This window comes from Rhododendron vialii, chromosome 7a, assembly GCF_030253575.1.
Source record: "Rhododendron vialii isolate Sample 1 chromosome 7a, ASM3025357v1".
Taxonomy (NCBI): Eukaryota; Viridiplantae; Streptophyta; class Magnoliopsida; order Ericales; family Ericaceae; genus Rhododendron; species Rhododendron vialii.
In genome coordinates this window covers 15,753,259-15,771,229 of record NC_080563.1, presented here as the reverse complement: position 1 = coordinate 15,771,229, position 17,971 = coordinate 15,753,259, and the positions used below count along the sequence as shown (strand labels likewise).

General features: G+C 38.7%; 2 protein-coding genes across 17 annotated transcripts in view; one reads left to right on the top strand and one right to left on the bottom strand.

The window, feature by feature from the left end:
- LOC131333749 (uncharacterized) overlaps positions 1 to 17,868 on the bottom strand; it is a 40,677-nt gene extending 22,809 nt beyond the window's left edge. For 8 of the 16 annotated variants that reach the window (XR_009201890.1, XM_058368459.1, XM_058368453.1 and 5 more), the window contains exons 1-7: positions 13,303 to 13,732; positions 11,821 to 11,935; positions 9,453 to 9,560; positions 5,216 to 5,397; positions 3,902 to 4,127; positions 2,935 to 3,192; positions 1,743 to 1,883 (exon numbers count right to left, since the gene is read on the bottom strand). Coding sequence is in view for 15 of the 16 variants with exons in the window: in XM_058368459.1 (XP_058224442.1) it covers positions 1,743 to 1,883; positions 2,935 to 3,192; positions 3,902 to 4,127; positions 5,216 to 5,397; positions 9,453 to 9,560; positions 11,821 to 11,935; positions 13,303 to 13,703 (1,431 nt within the window). In the remaining variant the exon portion in view is untranslated. Of the gene's footprint in view, positions 1 to 1,742; positions 1,884 to 2,934; positions 3,193 to 3,901; positions 4,128 to 5,215; positions 5,398 to 9,452; positions 9,561 to 11,820; positions 11,936 to 13,302; positions 13,733 to 17,520 lie in introns of those variants that run through there. The other 8 variants (XM_058368462.1, XM_058368463.1, XM_058368468.1 and 5 more) reach the window with 5 other exon arrangements.
- On the top strand, positions 15,541 to 16,345 carry LOC131332696 (uncharacterized). The gene is made up of 2 exons (XM_058366990.1): positions 15,541 to 15,950; positions 16,306 to 16,345. The coding sequence occupies exons 1-2, from the start codon at positions 15,541 to 15,543 to the stop codon at positions 16,343 to 16,345; spliced, it is 450 nt and encodes a 149-aa protein (XP_058222973.1).
- Positions 17,869 to 17,971: the final 103 nt, after the last annotated feature.

The window sequence follows — 17,971 nt, the reverse complement described above, 5'->3', positions numbered from 1 at the left end:
GATTACCATAGAGGAGGGGAGGGATAGATTTCCACTATGTTTCGGAATGTGATACCTGGTTAGATATGTCATCACAAATCGCATTCCTATGCCAATCTGTTCCAAAAGTAGAATCATGGGCCATGGCATCACATTCTCATTCCCTCTTGGGATTCTTGCCATCTAAAATGAGCCTAAAGGAGAATTAAACAGGAGAACAAAACACAAAATGTTGGCAATGAGACAGATGCAGTAAGAATAACCTCGCCTCCAAGGTTTACGGGGTTCAATAGTCAACATGGTAAAGAATTGTTAGCAAAAGGATCAGAGAATGGTTATGCTAGGTAAGCTCACAAGTATCAGAATCTATTATTCCTAAAACACTGCATCAGTAGACTAGGAATGAATATTCCTAAGCAAGAAAAGAAGGATGACCTTAACATTCTTTGTTGTTGATAAAAAAGATCCAAAAACAACTAGGCCACCGATGCAATAGTTAAAGTGCTGTTCCACCATCAGCCTGGAAATGCAGATCAAAAGATTCAAAACATAACAGCTAAGAGGAAGTTTTGATTTTGAGAAAGCAAAGACCACTATGAGCGGTTCCACTACCAATGATTCTCCCTGTTTCCATTCCGTGAAAAACTAAGTGCACCAGAGAGAATGTCGCAAAACAATGCAAAATTGGTATGATTAAAAAATATGGTAGGGAACTTCTTCTAACAAAGAAAAAAAAGAAGAAGGTAGATTAGTAGGGAATTCCCGAACATGGGGACCATATATGAGATAGATATAGATATAGACACAGAGTAAGAGATAAAACATTCAGGTTATAGATTACAAGGAACCATCAGCCGCTCTTCTTTCAACCTTACAATGACTGCACGTGTAGGAGTACAAAAATAGGAAAAGCCTATCATAAGTTCAGCAGGTCCAACATCTACTATATAGTGAATATTAGAGGAAGAAAGAGCAAACGTGGAGGAAGAACTTCAAAAGGCCAAGGCAGATGAAATATCAACCGTATCTTGTACCCCTAGCTCTAGACCAAGGTAGAACCTGATTCCTGAAGCATCAGAAATATGAGCATGGGAATGCTCAGCAAACCTACCATCCACACCGAGCCCCGCAGTAGGAGCAACTAATTATTTCCAAGAAAAACCTCCAGTAGACGGGTCTTTCCACAGTAATCAATAGGCTTGACCTGGTCTACCACTCCTTGTAGCAAGGCTAGGAGTAACAACAAAAGCAAAGAAATTCTGAATAAGTGTATGCACAGCAGCAGTTCTCCTAAGATAGACTCTTTGTACCAAAAAATGTTTCCAGGGCCTTAAGATTACAGACTTTGATTCACCTAGAAAAATGCATACAGATTAAGGCTTGAAATCTCCACATATCTACATCACAATTCACAAGAAGCAAGCAGGTATGTGCAATGAATTTGCTTACATATTTAATCCTTGAAGCAATCCAAATAGTGCTATACTTTTTTTTTAGCAAAAAAGGAATAATGCTAATCAACTGATAATCAAGTGGACCTAAAACGGAGACCATGACAGATGACAATCGCCTCCCCTAAATCAATTTGAACATGGAGATATATAAATTACAGCACGCAGGCAGAAAAGGAAAAAAAATGGTATATCAAAATAAATGAAATCAGAAAACGAAGATAAAAACATAAGGAAAGTTTCCTATAAGGTAACCAGAAACAGATTCAAGTCAAAGCAGGCAAAAATAAAATGCAAGGTTATTTTTCTTACATCTTCACCAATTCCTTCTAACATCATATAGTACTTCAGCGCATATTTGTAGTGCCCAAGAGCCATTAATGAGTCCGCAACTTCACGAGCTAGATGAGGATGTTCATACACATTCTCCCGTTGCAAAACACTGAAGATACTCTGTAAAGCATGACATCATCACAGAAATTTTAAGTACTTCAGCAACAATTAACATATATGCATACCCAGTAGTCTACATGTGTCATAATTGTAGTCTTATCGGTCACACACAGCTAGTCCAAAGCCCGGACGAAGAAGGAAGGTTGTGTGTTTACAGCACGTAAAAACCCCAATCATCAGACCTCTTATGAACATGAATCAAAATACGAAGAGAAACGATCATGCAGCGAGTCCAATTGACAGCGACACAATGCTTAGTTTGGTTCATATGCATATGATATATCCAGTGCATGCTTGAGAAAACCCACGATACAATAACTTTAAAAAATAGAATCCCAATGCAAACTCCGCCCTGTTATTCTTACCCTCACAATATAGAAAGGAGAATGCAATTGCCATCAATCTGTGCTCATACAAAACTAAACGAACAACTCTACAAGGCTAAATGGACTCGTGTATGGTATCAGTGCAAATATGTATCAAAGCATCACATCATCTAACTATTTCAATGTCACAAAGACGCTACAATATTCACATACGGGAAGGAAGAGAAGATATTTCAGGTGAACTAAAGAGCATCTCAGTGAGCATTTCCCTCATCCAATTATCAGATCGTCTACTAGAAACTTATGAGATAAGAAACAACCGAAGTCGCCTCTCGATAAGTCCCTCTTTCTTTACAGGATTGACACACGGAAAATCGACATTGATCTTGCTACTATGAGCTCATTCATCTGAATGGTAATTTCCGGACGTTCTATCAAGAGTTGGCCCCTTGTGGGCAAGAATCGTCCTGTTCTATTCTCCTTTAGTTTCTTAAAAGGTAAATGGTGTTTAGAAGGTGACTTAGAGTCTTAGACATTCAATTGCATGTAAGAGAGTCTGCTGCATAACTTTATGGAAAATCAACATCTTCCATTGTTTGGATGAATATCAGCAACACCCAAGTGTCGAGTGTCTAACACGGGTATTTGCAAACCTTCAAAAGCATCCATGAACCATAGCCACCGCTTTTTAACAAGAACAAAAAAACCATAGAGAAGTAACCCACCTCTGCCTTTTCATCATCTCCGAGATGAACATAGCATATGCCTGCTCTGATACTCAAGTAAAGAGGCAATTCTTTCCCAGAACAATAAACACGATGTGCATGCTCAATATGCTGAAGAGCTTTGGTATGTTCACCATTATTCATGCATGTTGAAGCTACCAGATCAACTACAACTAAATCAGCGTCACTTGGATGACTTTTAAGATAGTCCTCCAGAATGGTAATAGAACGCTCCTTCTGACCGCATTTTTGGTATAACTGAAAAGATGGGCAAGAAATCAGTTTCCTCGATCAAGTGATGTGCACATCAGCAGAACTATCACTCACACTTGGTATGAAACAAATAAAAGAAAATGTGGAAAAACATCCAGCAAGAATCTGTGATCTGGGAGGGAAAAAAAATCAACAAGAACAAAATGCAATGAAATCAAAATTCTTATATATCCAATCAGCAAGTAAAACACATGGATTAAGATGGGTTTTAGAAGGAGAAAACAATTTACTGAGTGAAAAAAAAAATACATCCAGCTTTTTCTGAAATGGAAAAATTCTCAGCTAGATGGGCCTTGATTAGGAATAAAAACCTAGAAGAAAGTATTGAGCGGAAACATGTTTCTTTAAGAGAAAAACTTGATCTCTCTTCTCATGATAACATCATCATAACAACAACAAACAACCACATCAAGCACCAGGACCAGTGTCACATCCAGCACTGGTAACTGCCAACAAAACCACCGCAACTGCCATTCCTGGTGATGTTGAAGTTACCAATCATCCCAAAAGCTTAAGATGCTAGGAAACAAGTACATGAACTGCTACAACATAGGAATATGGCACTAAAGCAAATAGAAGCAATTCACATCTGTAAGTATACAAAACACAAGGAAGCAATCTGGGAAATGATTATTAAACCATTCTGAGGTAAAACTACAATGTTAGGTGATGCAAGATCAAGTAAATAGTTAACTGAGTAGGCAAGTAAAACAGATGTGACGACCATTGTGGCTGTCTTGAGTGCTTCAAGATTCTCTGGACAGAGTCGCGAAATCTGCTCATATGATTCAGCAGCTTTCTGATACTCTCCAAGCTCAACATACAGAGAAGCACGACTAAACCTAAGACTCATATCTGCAGGATCTGCTGTTATAGCTTTTGAGAGGCAGTACCTTGCCTGACCAGCATTTCCTTGCTCTCTGCATAGTTCGAATTTAAGAAAATCACAACATGATCACAAAATCACATCGTCTGTCATCCATATAAAAAGCACTAAGATTAGTGAATGAACATCTGTGACGCACAGTATTCCAAGAAAGCCCCCAGACATATATGCAATACGGATTTGGATATGGATATGGAGATGGATATGTATACGGATATAGTTATGTATACAGATAGATGTCGATCACCTTTATAGAGTATCCATATTTATTTACATTTTGCAATTGCGAATCCAGCACGGAAATCAACAATAGGGGAAGGATACATTTTGCATATGCCTCCATAACAACCCTTTTTCTTCTCAAAATGCTTAAGCTCTCTCCTTCCCCACCCTTAATGATCTTTGGCAAGCTTAGTACCCATCTTTTCTAAAGGCTCACCTCGGCCACCTCAACAACCACCCCCCACACCTATGGAATTCTCCATTCACTTCAAATTGTGTGCTCCATCTAAACACTAATCGTTTTTTATGCATAATGCTCTAAGACTATAAGCCAAATCATCTTGAATCTCTATTTCATAAAGATAATTAATCCAAGACACTGGAATGTAACTTCGTCATCTCAGAATATCAACTTCACTTAATCCTCAGTTTTAAAACTAGTTTCGTAGATGACATCATATATAGGTTGTATGAGTCTAACTAACTAACCTAACCTTTATTCCAAATTCATAGTTGATTTCTCAACAAAATATGTTTGCCAAAGTGTGTAGTAAGTTCATCCATGCAGTTGTTAAAGAGAAGGACTTGATGATAATCTTTGGATATGGCATTGCAACCCCTCTGGTGTTCTGACACTCCTCGTGAAGACATCATACACAATTTACTTTTCACTTTCCAAAGAGATCAATACAAACACCAACTAATATCATACAGGCAAATTACTAATTTCGGAGGAAGGTTGTTTGCTAATTTTTGGGGATAAGGCGTACCATAACAAAGAAGACAAGACAAACCATATTGAGTAGCTTCTGTAAATTACTTTATCGGGAGGGAAAAAAACTTCAGCTGTAAGATATTGTCATAAAAACAGATGAGGTAAAAAGCCTTAGCAAAACTCACATGGACCAAGGCACGAGGAGTTTCCAAAGTGACGAATCCTTTGGTGTCAAATGTGCAGCAAGCATGTAGAAATTCAAAGCTTTCTTCTTGTCCCCAATCTCACTGTAGATAATGCCAAGGGTATGATATGGATCAGGCAAGTTTGGTGCAACCCGAATCACTTCTTTTAGAGCACATATAGCCTACAAATCAATTGACGAGAACAGTTGAGCAAAACATCTATCAAATGTCATAACCAAGATAGAATTTCTTATCCAAGATGCAGCAAGACTATTTCCCGCGAATCTAAGTATGGGAGCGTCTATAGGAGCAAATATATACAAAGACATATGCATAAATATTATAAAGAATATAAGCTTCTTAGTCTTAGTATACATGTCAAATGGTTATTGGTAAATGTAGCCAAAGCAAGCTGATGTATCAGGTCTTTTGAGTTTTTTAATTAAAAAGAATATCATCGGTCTTAAGTTTCTGGAGTTAACGACATGGTCGAATCTTCCAGCAATCCTTCTCCCATTTTCATTGCCTTCAAGGTCTTCAAACTGTCATACAAGTAAACAAAGGGAGAGAAGTCTCCAGAGAGTTAGAGAGAGAGAAAGTCTGGGGTGGGTTTCCACCTCCCCACCCCTCCGCCTCCCCCCTTCCCTACTTTCCCCCTCCTTTTTTCCCCCCTCTTCTGATCTTTTCCTTGCTCCTTCTCTCTCAGTCGCCCACCACCCAAACTCTCTCCTCTCCTCTCCGCTTCTCTCCTACCTCATGGTTGCGAGGTGGTTGAGACTTTCTCCTTAGGGAGATGAGATCTCCCACTCTCCCCATCATTTTTGGATTCAGAAGCCAGATCTAGGGTTTTAGATCTGGTTTCTTGGAACCAATTCAGCGGCGACAGTGGCGGTGTTTGCAGCGACTTCTGCAGTGGCTTCAGCCCTCAATCTGCGGCGGAAACGAGCTTAAGTTGGTGCGGCGGGTCCATCTAGGAGAGTTTGCTCTATGTCCAAACCCGACTACTCCATACTTGGCCACTCCAACCTCCCTTAACGAGTGTGATCGACGGGTCTGACTTCGGCGTCTTGGCTCCAAGCGGCTTTTCTTTTCTTTTTTTTGTTTTCGTTTGTTTGTTTGTTGTATTTTGTTTTTGTTTGTTGTTATCTGTATTTTCGGACCGGTAGTGTCCGCTTTTATTGTACTGTGTTTTTCTTATATATAATATCTGGGATGATCTGATTTGTCAAAAAAAAAAAAGGGTCTTCAAACTGTCAGATTCAGCACTTTCCTCTCATCTATAGAAGATCCATCATCTTTGAAGAGATAAGAATGATATCTAAAAACAAAAGTGAGAATGGTACAACATCTGAGCGGCAACCAATACCTCATCTCCCAAAATCTAAGACCTTGAAACCTTCAACAATATATAATAGCAGAAAGAAAGAATGCATCAGAAAATTTGGTGACATATTACCATTTAGAGTTTTTTTTCTTTTTATCCCCAAACTATGCACCTTTTCTCTACTTAGTCCCTAAACTATCAATTTGACGATTTCATCCCCTCAACTATCATACCGTTACCTACTTAGTCCAATGACTCCAATAGATAACGGGAAGTTAGAAATTTGGACGGAAAATGCCATGTAAGGCATGTTTGGACCCTGTAAAGCAGATACTTGACCTTAGTTGCAGGGAACTCCTAAAATGGAGCCGCTCCCTCCTTGGGAGCATGCTTTCGCTCTCCCAAGGAGCTTGACGGGAACCCGCTCCCATTGAGATTGAAGCTTTTGTATGATCTTTGTATAGGAAAACATGGATTTGTCACTTGGCTTTATTCATTGATCTTCCATGAACACATGATATCTTGCCTAAGTCATGATATCTTGAAAAGAAAATCATATATTGTAACACTAGCCCATTTCTTACATTTATGGTGGACTTGGCCCATATTTTTACTTCTTAATTTTGTAATCATATTTTTTGGTATATATAAACCTTCTAAAAAAATTAAGCGCTCCAATTTTCAATCCGTTTGGAACGATACAAAGATCTTATTTTTCTGATCATATTATTCTAAAGAGGCATGATCAATTTTTATCTCTAGAGCTATCATAATTAAATATCTATTTTTTATTTGGGACCCTTTAGAGCAAATACTTAATTATGAGACCTCTAGAAAGAAAAATTAATTATTACCTTTTAGCATAAAATAATCAGAAGAACAAGATCCTCACACTGGTTCACACGGATTGAAAATTAGAGCACTTAATTTTTAACCATATTTTTCATATATAAACAGTCTAAATTCTATATAAAGAACTCAGTCTTTTAAAAAAAAAATATGTATGTGTTAGTCTCTATAAAATGCCACATAAGATTCTAATATATGAATCTTGTAAAAAAATTAAGAGCTCCAATTTTCTATTTGTTTGAACCGGTGCGAATGTCTTATTTTTCTGATCATTTTATACTAAGGGGTCATAATTAATTTTTATCTCTATGGCTCTCATAATCAAGTATCTGCTTTAGGTCCCAAATATTTCTAATTTCCGTTATCTATTGGACTAAGTAGGTAACGGTATGATAGTTGAGGGGTTATCAAATTGATAGTTTAAGGACTAAGTAGAGAAAAGGTGCATAGTTTAGGGGATAAAAAGAAGAAGACAAAAAAAACTCTACCATTTAATCCTAGGATGATCCATAAGTGAAGGCATTGCAAGATAATAGAGCAAGATTTCTGTCGATAATCCAGGCACGAGATGATAACTTGAATCCTGATGATACCTCAAAACATTCACTTCATGGTAGATGAACGTAAGAAAGCTTAGACAACCTATTGTTACTCGCTTAGTCTGATAGTCAACTAGTATCTTGAGGAATCTATCACCTATAGTCCTACTCAATTGATTTGACCTAGCTAAGACCACATTATTGGCATTGCACCTAATAACACCGTTCAGCATACTCTCTCAGGTCTAATGCCAAGAGTATTGTAGTCATCAAAATAATATTTTTACTCACCGACATGTATACCTGCAAGAACAAATGTTCAACATGCACTCATTTTGGTCAGCTTTTACTCAAAGGGGTGCCCTTCCCGAGTGAATATCCCTTATTTTGGTACTAATCAATGGTAGTACTGTCGTAAATGTCAGCTAACGCACTAGTGAAGAAAATGAAAATTAGAAACAATAAAAACTAAACTAGTAAGACAACTGTACATTGTACTACATTTACAATTATTCATCAGGAAAATACAATACACCTAGTTAAGTTCAGCATGAAATTGATTAAAGCTCTTCACAAACTAAAAAATTATCCTCAAATCACATGTTATTTGTTCTTTGGGTATCTGCCAATAGGATTGAATAAAAGAAATCCACTAAGGTACATATATGGAAGATTGTAAAAGTCCTTCCAAGGTAAGGAAAAGGCTCATCTTCAACTGATTCTAGGCTTGACAATTTAGAATATATGCTTCATAAAATTCTTGAAAAACTGAAGCATTGCTTTGTTCATAATCATGAAACAAGTTCTTCGGTACAGTGCTAAACCAGATTATATATCCTTCACTATCCAATCTATCCGCATCTTTGAGCATGCCTCCACCATTCTCCAGGATTCAACCCAATCACCCCTCAAGAAATTCTTAAAAACATAAAATTATGGTCTGGAATCACTGTTACTTCTCGAGGGGGGAAACAAGGTTCTTTGAACTACTCTTGGCGACCTAACCACATTGTTCTGAAGTTCAACATGAACAAGAACCTACATACCAGCCATGCATAGGCAGATAGGAGGATTTCTCGAGGAATATAAATACTGAGGTGCCATAAGTTCACTGGGATGGACACTATTGAAACTATAAACTAGATACAATTAAGATAAAGTCTACCCTAGAAACCATAAACAATAACCTATTCTATGGGTGTCAATCTACCACAAAATCTTTAGCCTTCCCAATAAGCACGGTAATTTCATGTCAAAAGGGTTTTGTTACAATCCATTTGACATGGAGAATAGATATAACTAATGGTCAGACGCATCAAATGTAAAATTTGAGGACTTGTAGATATCGATACGAATATGAATATGACATGGCGATACGTAAACTAATTATTCAGCTTTACATTGTCTCATAAACTAGTTAAAAAGTTGGCCAAAAACTTTTTACGTATAAAATTTGCTAGACCGAAAAACATAGATAAGCCAATTGAGGCCCCAAACTTCCACAAAAGATATATTAGCACCGCACCTCTTCATATCGGCCATGTGCATAGTGAAGTGTAGCATCACCAAGCTTTCGTGTTACTTCTGGATTTAGTTTATTCTTTGATCCCTTCCGCCTCCCTCTCTTCCTAGACTGCACAAGAAATAAAAGCACGTAGTACATGGAACAAGAACAGAATGTGATATAACATGCATTGTAGATGCCACATGCCAACTATCACCAAAATGTGTAAGTTAGATGCAATATTTAACAAAATGAAAGAGAAAATCATGAAAGGGATAAGGCCACGGTCTCGATCTTAGTAGCAGGGAGCTCCTAAAGTGGCGCCACTCCACCTTAGGAGCGCGCTCCTACGCTCCCAAACTAAGGAGCTTGACGGAAGCCCGCTCCCACTAAGATGAGAGCACGCACCTTGAGAAGATGGGAGCTTTTGTACGATCCTGGTGTCTGAAAAATAGGAATTTATTACTTGGCTTTATGAATTGGTCTTTGATGAACTCGTACATCCCCAAGTGATGATATTTGAAAAGAAAACATATATTTTAACAATAACAAATTTCTTAAACTTATGGTGGACTTGGCCCATATTTTTACCCCCTAAAACGATTGTACTTTTAAATTTTGTATTCTATGATACATTGTTTTTGTAATATATGTACACGTTCCTTTCACGCTCACAACTTTGGGAGTTTCTATATTCCCCTGCTCCCGCTCCCGCTCCATGCAACTAAGGTCTGGATGGGTTAACCTTCGATTGTTGGAAGGTTTTCAAGAGTGATACAATGGAACTTTGAGGTGAATTGTACATTTAACTCCTAATAGGAAGAGTTCTTTGAAAACGGGGAAATGGCCAAGTTTAGTCAGCTCCGTACAAATTTTTTCCTATGGTTTTTGTCAAAAATGACTTTCAAGAGTTGATTTCCATACTGCAGGAAAATTGACTCATATGATCGCTTGCAATGAGGGAATTAAGTGCAAATATCTTAATATTCGGGAATCGGTAGCTGTAAACATTTGTTTTATAGAATATTCCAGATTATAAGGAGAAGGTCTTCCTGAGGAAATAAAATAAGAATTTTTTTCAAAAAAATCCTTACTCTCCTAGACTTGTCAGTTTTAACTAAGGGATGGAAACAATGTTAGGAAATATTCAATGATTTAAGAGGCATGATAGTTTGGATGTTGCATTGACAATGAATGAGGTGGTGGGGTATTGATTCATGTAACGAGGAACAAATTCTTTTCAAGGCGGACTTTGAGAAACTCTTTAACCATGTCAATTGAAGATTTTTGGATATGGGGTAAAAAGTAAGGTTTTGGAGAGAGAGAGATGGAGGGATTGCATTAGTGGGGTTCCGTTCTAGGACCTGTATAAAGCTACTGGGCGCCTTAGACAAGTGAGTAATCCCCAGTACACCAACATTATTGGCAGATATGTGGCATAGTCTTGCTGATAAAGCTAAGAAGTGGGCTTAGTTAATGCTTTCGGTGGGGATTGTGTTTAAGTTTCGCATTACAGACAACGATACCATTTTCCTTTCTCGCAAGAAGGCTCAAATGGTATGCCAAGATATCTGAGTTTACAGCCAATCAAAAAGTGAAATCTGAGTTTACCATCTATTAATTCATATTTCATAAAAAAAAACTGATATCGTAGGGGTGAAACGCTTTGTCAACTTGTAAACACCAACTAAGAAAATAAATGATAAGATAAAGAAACGCAAATATTTGTGTCCTTGAAAATATTAATTGGTTAAGGCAAACACTTTAACATGTACCAACATTTGACATAGGTATGTGGGTCTGTAAACACCATGTGAGAATGTGGAGATGAATCAATAGTTGTTGAAGTGCTTAATAATCTCCACGAGAATCTTAAAAAATGCTTGACAACTCTTGCAAAGCGTTTGCCCAAAGAAAAAGTTAACATAGAACCCCGTAAACTTGAACTTTTCAATGGATGAGATTTCCGATTCTCCAATATAAAAGAAAATGTGCCTCACTCCTAGAAAAAACCTTGGATTTGATTAATCAAATTCATGATCGCTTGTCAACATTTTCACATGTCAGGGACTCACACCCATAAGTTGATCCAATCCACCCATATTGTTAAAGACTTAAAAGTGGTCCATCCATGTTTCTTCAGGGTGACTATTTCGACTTTGATAGACCAAGAAACCTGTTTCTCTTTAATTAGATGGAAAGTGGGCCGTCTCAAAATTAGTGTCCGCAAGAAAACTTACTAAGTAATAGCATAATCATCTTGATAGTTGCTTTTGTTGTCTTCTAACTCTCACACTAGTAGGTTTAGTGGCTACTACACGCCTAGGAGATTAACTAACCATGAAGTTCTAAACTATGGCAGCAAAGAAATGACCAATAATCACAATACCTTCTTTGATCTCTTCCGACGACCATAGTTCATGACTTCCATTATTTCTTCCATGCTCGCTCCATTGAAACCCTCTTGCCTTGACTTCTTAAGTGGGCTTTCACTACCAAAGAAACTTGATAAAATGAGAGTACACTTCAAGTTTGCAATGCGTATGACTAGAACACTGATCATTAAGAAGTATTCATCTGAATATGGAAACACAAACACCAGCCAAACTACAGGAGCACTAAGGCCAATATACTAATGAAAATACAAGTATACAACTTTGCAAAGATAAGATGTCAATTGGGAAGGCTGTGTGCCTGCTTGAAATCCAGCCAATAACCACCAGCTATGTAGTACCGACACTCGCTACCGTATCCGGCGACACGTATGGGATATGGGACACACCAAATGGATGCCAACAATGGATTGAAAGATCATGGGACTCAACAATTTGCACATGGATGTTGTGAGTTTTCATTCTATAGTGTTTCTCTGTGCTAATCATTTGATTGAGATTAACTTCCTGGGATTGGAGAAATTTGAAATAGTCTAGCCCAATCTGTCACTTCAGAATGAAAAATTGGGGTTAGGGTTATCCCTACTAATCCAGAACCGCAATCAAAACAGCCAATACTAGCACCAGAGCACTATCCACATGTAACGTTTCAACGAAAGAGATATCGACAAAATATTTCAACGAAACAGCTATCACCAAGTAATCGTTTCAATTTTCAGTAACCTCAAAGGAAATTGAATAGGAGAGTTTATTTGGTTTAAATCTTTGCCGTCTTTTTTGTACAGTTCTTTCTGTTGTTTTCTCTTAATTTTGATGTAGAACACGTGGAGGCCCAATTCCATGATCAGCTGGACCAAGCCCTCAGAAGCCGAAGCGGTGTTCAATTTTAGATTACACAATTTGGCAAAATTCGGACGAGCTCGGAATAGGCCCAAACTTGGCAAGCTGACTTATTTTCGCGCTGCGGTCAATACTCACCCCCCTAAATCGTGACTGATGGTGTTTTTCGGCCTAATTCCTTCTTTTAGGCCTTCAATTGCATTATTTTACCGTTTTAGAAAAGATTTGTTTCATTAATAACTCTTAGACCGTAATTCCTTTTAAATTGATTCTTTTTTGGAAAAGTCATGTTTTTCTTTCCCGTTTTCAATTTTAGGAAAAGCCCCAAATTCTATTACTTTTTATTTTCCAAGTTTATTTTTAAGGTTTTCGGCCTATATAAGGGTTTGTAACCTAGAGTTTATTCAGCTTTTAATCAATAATATCGCAGAGTTTCTCTCTTTCTTCCTTGTGCGCAAGGTTTGCACGTTGCGACGAGTTGTTTATCTCGTTTGGGTTAGTACACTAACTAGCCTCTCGTGAATTCCGCTGCATCAAATTTTTACTAGACTTGGTCCAAATATTTACATTGCATCCTTCGGAATAGGAGAAGTATGAAACAAAAAAAACAAAGCAGGAGCAGTAAATGCCGAAGTTACCGCGGGTCGGGGTGGGGTTGGGAAAGAGATTTACGCTTCCTCTCAGCCAAAGCTTCATACGCGTGCTCAAGGCGCTCAAATTGTTGATAAGGTTGGACTCCAAAGGTATCGTCTTCAGTGAAAGCCAGAGGATCCATCTCCCCGTCGAATCTGAATGCATACACACCATCACCGTCTCCATCTTCTTCTTCGTCAGTTTCATCCTCGAATTCATCATTAACATCCTCATCTCCCTCACCCTCTTTCCGTTCTTGGTCGTCTTGTACAGCATCAATTAATTCCATTCTGCTATCATCACTATCTCTTTTGCAGGTGTCCATGGAATTCAAACTGGAGAATGAATTGCTTTCGCCGCGTTCACCATTCAACGTGCCGCTTGTTCCCATTCCTCCTCCTGCCATAGTTCAAATAGTTCAAATACAGTAGTATACTCTTGCCATTGCAGTTCGATACTACTCCTAAATAGATTGTCTAAAGACACTTAAATAGATTTGTCTTTTAGTGTCATCTTATGTCAAACTTTTTTTTCCCAACTCTGGATCAAAATTATATATTCTTCCAATTGCTCTCATCAAGACGAACTATGAGATGACCGGAATCTAGTAAAAAAATAAAGGCAAGAAAAACAACCAAAAAGACAGCAATATTCAAGCCTCTTTATGTTTCAAGAATGATAAGGGACCATTGTAAAGCCCTAGGGTGAATCAGGCAGATGACTACAAAACAGAGCAAAACGAAACAAAAAATACAAAGCAAGAGCAGTAAATGCCGAAGTTACCGCGGGTCGGGGTGGGGTTTGGGAAAGAGATTTACACTTCCTCTCAGTCAAAGCTTCATACGCGTGCTCAAATTGCAGATAAGGCTGGACTCCAAAGATATCATCTTCAGTGAAAGCCAGAGGATCCATCTCCCCGTCGAATCTGAATGCGTATATACGCACCATCACCGTCTCCGTCAGTTTCATCTTTGAATTCATCATTTGACATCCTCATCTCCCTCTTTCCGTTCTTGGTCGCCAATTAATTCCATTATGCTATCATCACTATCGCTTTCGCGGGTGTCTATGGAATTCACACTGGAGAATGAATTGCTTTCGCGTGCCGCTCGTTCCCATTCCTACTCCTCCAGCCATAGTTCAAATACAGTAGTATACTCTTGCCGTTGCAGTTCTCTCTTTTATCGAACATGAAAATATAGCCCTAAGTGAGCTAAAGACACTTAAAAAGATTGTCTTTTTAGCGTCATCTTATGTAAACTTTTTTTTTCCAACTTTGGATCATAATTTTATATTCTTCCGATTGCTCTCATAAAACGAACTATGTGATGACCGGAATCTAGTTTTAAAAAAAAGGCAAAAAAAAAACCAAAGAGACAGTACATAAAAGCCTCTTTATGTTTCAAGAATGATAAGGGACCATCGTAAAACCCGAGGGTGAATCAAGCAGATGACTACAGAACAGAGCAAAACGAAACAAAAAATACAAAGCAAGAGCAGTAAATGCCGAAGTTACCGCGGGTCGGGGTGGAGATGGGAAAGAGATTTACGCTCCTCTCAGCCAAAGGTATCGTCTTCAGTGAAAGCCAAAGGATCCATCTCCCCGTCGAATCTGAATGCATACGCACCATCTCCGTCAGTTTCATCCTCGAATTCATCATTGACATCCTCATCTCCCTCTTTCAGTTCTTGGTCGTCTTGTACAACGTTAATTAATTCTATTCTGCTATCACTCTCTTTCGCGGGTGTCTATGGAATTCAAATTGGAGAATGAATTGCTTTTGCCGTGTTCACCATTCAACGTGCCGCTCGTTCCCATTCCTCCTCCAGCCATACTCCTCCTCCTCCAGCCATAGTTCAAATACAGTAGCATACTCTTGCCGTTGCAGTTCTCTCTTTATCGAACTCCTCCTCCTACCCCTTGATTACTCCTCCTCTTTCCTCTTTCAAACCAAACAAGGCCCTATTTGATCCACACACCAACCCGAGTTCAAAGACCAAGTTCTCTTAAAGGAAACCTAAACAATTGAGGTGGGATAAAGACCAAGTTTCCTATTTGATCCCACCTCAATTGTTTGGGTTTCCTTTAAGAGAACTTGGTCTTTGAACTCGGGTTGGTGTGTGGATCAAATAGGGCCTGGTTTGGTTTGAAAGAGTAAAGAGGAGGAGTAATCAAGGGGTAGAAAGAGGAGTTCGATAAAGAGAGAACTGCAACGGCAAGAGTATACTACTGTATTTGAACTATGGCTAGAGGACGAGGAGAAGGAATGGGAACGAGCGGCACGTTGAAGGGTGAACGCGGCGAAAGCAATTCAGTCTCCAGTTTAAATTCCATAGACACCCGCGAAAGAGATAGTGATGATAGCAGAATGGAATTAATTGACGTTGTAGAAGACGGCAAAGAACGGAAAGAGGGAGAGGGAGATGAGGATGGCAATGATGAATTCGAGGATGAAACTAACGAAGAAGAGGACGGAGACGGTGATGGTGCGTATGCATTCAGATTCGACGGAGAGATGGATCCTCTAGCTTTCACTGAAGGCGATACCTTTGGCGTCCAGCCTTATCAGCAATTTGAGCACCTTGAGCACGCGTATGAAGCATTGGCTGCGAGGAAGCGTAAATCTCTTTCCCAACCCCACCCCGACCCGCGGTAACTTCGGCATTTACTGCTCCTGTTTGTATTTTTGGTTTCGTTTTGCTCTGTTCTGCAGTCATCTGCCTGATTCACCCTAAGGTTTTACGATGGTCCCTTATCATTCTTGAAACATAAACAGGCTTGAATATTGTTGTCTTTTATGTACTGTCTTTTTGGTTGTTTTTTTTGCCTTTCTTTTTTTACTAGATTCCGGTCATCACATAATTCATCTTGATGAGAGCAATCGGAAGAATATAAAATTATGATCCAAAGTTGGAAAAAAAAAGTTTGACATAAGATGACGCTAAAAAGACAATCTTTTTAAGTGTCTTTAGCTCACTTAAGGCTATATTTTCATACTTCTATTCAGGAGGAGTTCGATAAAGAGAGAACTGCAACGGCAAGAGTAATACTACTATATTTGAACTATGGCTGGAGGAGGAGGAGGAATGAGAAAGAGCAACACGTTGAATGGTGAACGCGGCGAAAGCAATTCATTCTCCAGTTTGAATTCGATAGACACCCGCTAGTGATGATAGCAGAATGGAATTAATTGACACTGTACAAGACGACCAAGAACGGAAAGAGGGAGAGGGAGATGAGGATGTCAATGACGAATTCGAGGATGAAACTGGCAAAGAAGAAGACGGAGACGGTGATGGTGCGTATATACGCATTCAGATTCAACGGGGAGATAGATCCTCTGGCTTTCACTGAAGACGATACCTTTGGAGTACAACCTTATCAGCAATTTGAGCACCTTGAGCACGCGTATGAAGCTTTGGCTGAGAGAAAGCGTAAATCTCTTTCCCAACCCCACCCCGACCCGTGGTAACTTCGGCATGTACTACTTCTGCTTTGTATTTTTTGTTTCGTTTTGCTCTGTTCTGCAATCATCTGCCTGATTTACCCGGGGTTTTACGATGGTTAATCATATGTAAAGAGAGGAAAAAGAGAGGAACCCTAAGATGCATTTGACAAAAGATGCATTTGACAAAATCATATGCAAAGGGAGGAACCCTAATTAGCTTCACAGACCCTACATATCACCTAAATCACCAAAGAGAGAAAAAAGATGCATTTGACAAAATCATATGCAACACTAGACTGATTAATCACATGGAAGAATGCAAAAATAAACTAATCCATATCAACAGTGCATGTCTATAACAAAATCATCAGATCATTTCTAGAATATACGAAATATCAACAGTTCATGTGTGTACTAACATATGAAATTAGTGCAGGTGTGTGTGTACAAAATCAGTTTTGACAAATTTGTCGAAAATATACTAGTATACGAAATTACTCAAATTAGTAACAAAAGTGAAAAGCCCTAATTTCTTGTTACTAATTTCTAACAAAAGCCATTTCGTAACCGCAATTTCAGAAATTAGTAACAAAAGCCCTAATTTCTTGTTACTAATTTCAACAAAAGCCTTAATTTCAGAAATTAGTAACAATTAACAAAAGCACTAATTTCGTAACCCTAATTTCAAAAACCAGGTCAAAACCCTAATTTCAGAAACCCTAATTACAGTAGATAACGATAAGTGGAGACTGGAGAGGGAAGTGATAGAGGTACCTGTGAGAGAGAGAGATACGGTGACTGGTGAGTGAGTCGGTGAGCTGAGGACCTGAGGTGATGAGAGAGTAGGAGAGACGGAGACGTTGAGAGAGTGAGATGATGATGGTCACTGAGTTCAGATCTGATCTCTCCACTTGTTATGGTCACTGTCGCACAGCCTCACCGTTTGAGAGTAGAGAGAGAGAGAGAGAGGTGAGCAGCGAGACAGAGAGAGGTGGGACCGTCTGAGAATTGTGTGACCGTTTGAGAAATATTGAGAGAGAGACAGAGAGAGTGCGAGAGGTGAACGAATCGGTGAATCCGAAGAAATAAGGCCAGAATCCGATCGTTGAGGCTCACGTTGAGAGACTGAGAGGGTGTTCCACTGAGCCTCTTTTTATAAAAGTTATTTTTCTACGATTTTCAAACTTAAATATAATGAAAATAAAAAATAATTTTTTAATTTTTT

Excerpts from the sequence above, each read along its gene's own strand:
- LOC131332696 (XM_058366990.1), top strand. The coding sequence starts at position 15,541 with ATGGCTAGAGGACGAGGAGAAGGAATGGGAACGAGCGGCACGTTGAAG. Across the intron at positions 15,951-16,305 it reads CAACCCCACCCCGACCCGCG|GAGGAGTTCGATAAAGAGAG; the intron begins GTAACTTCGGCA and ends ACTTCTATTCAG.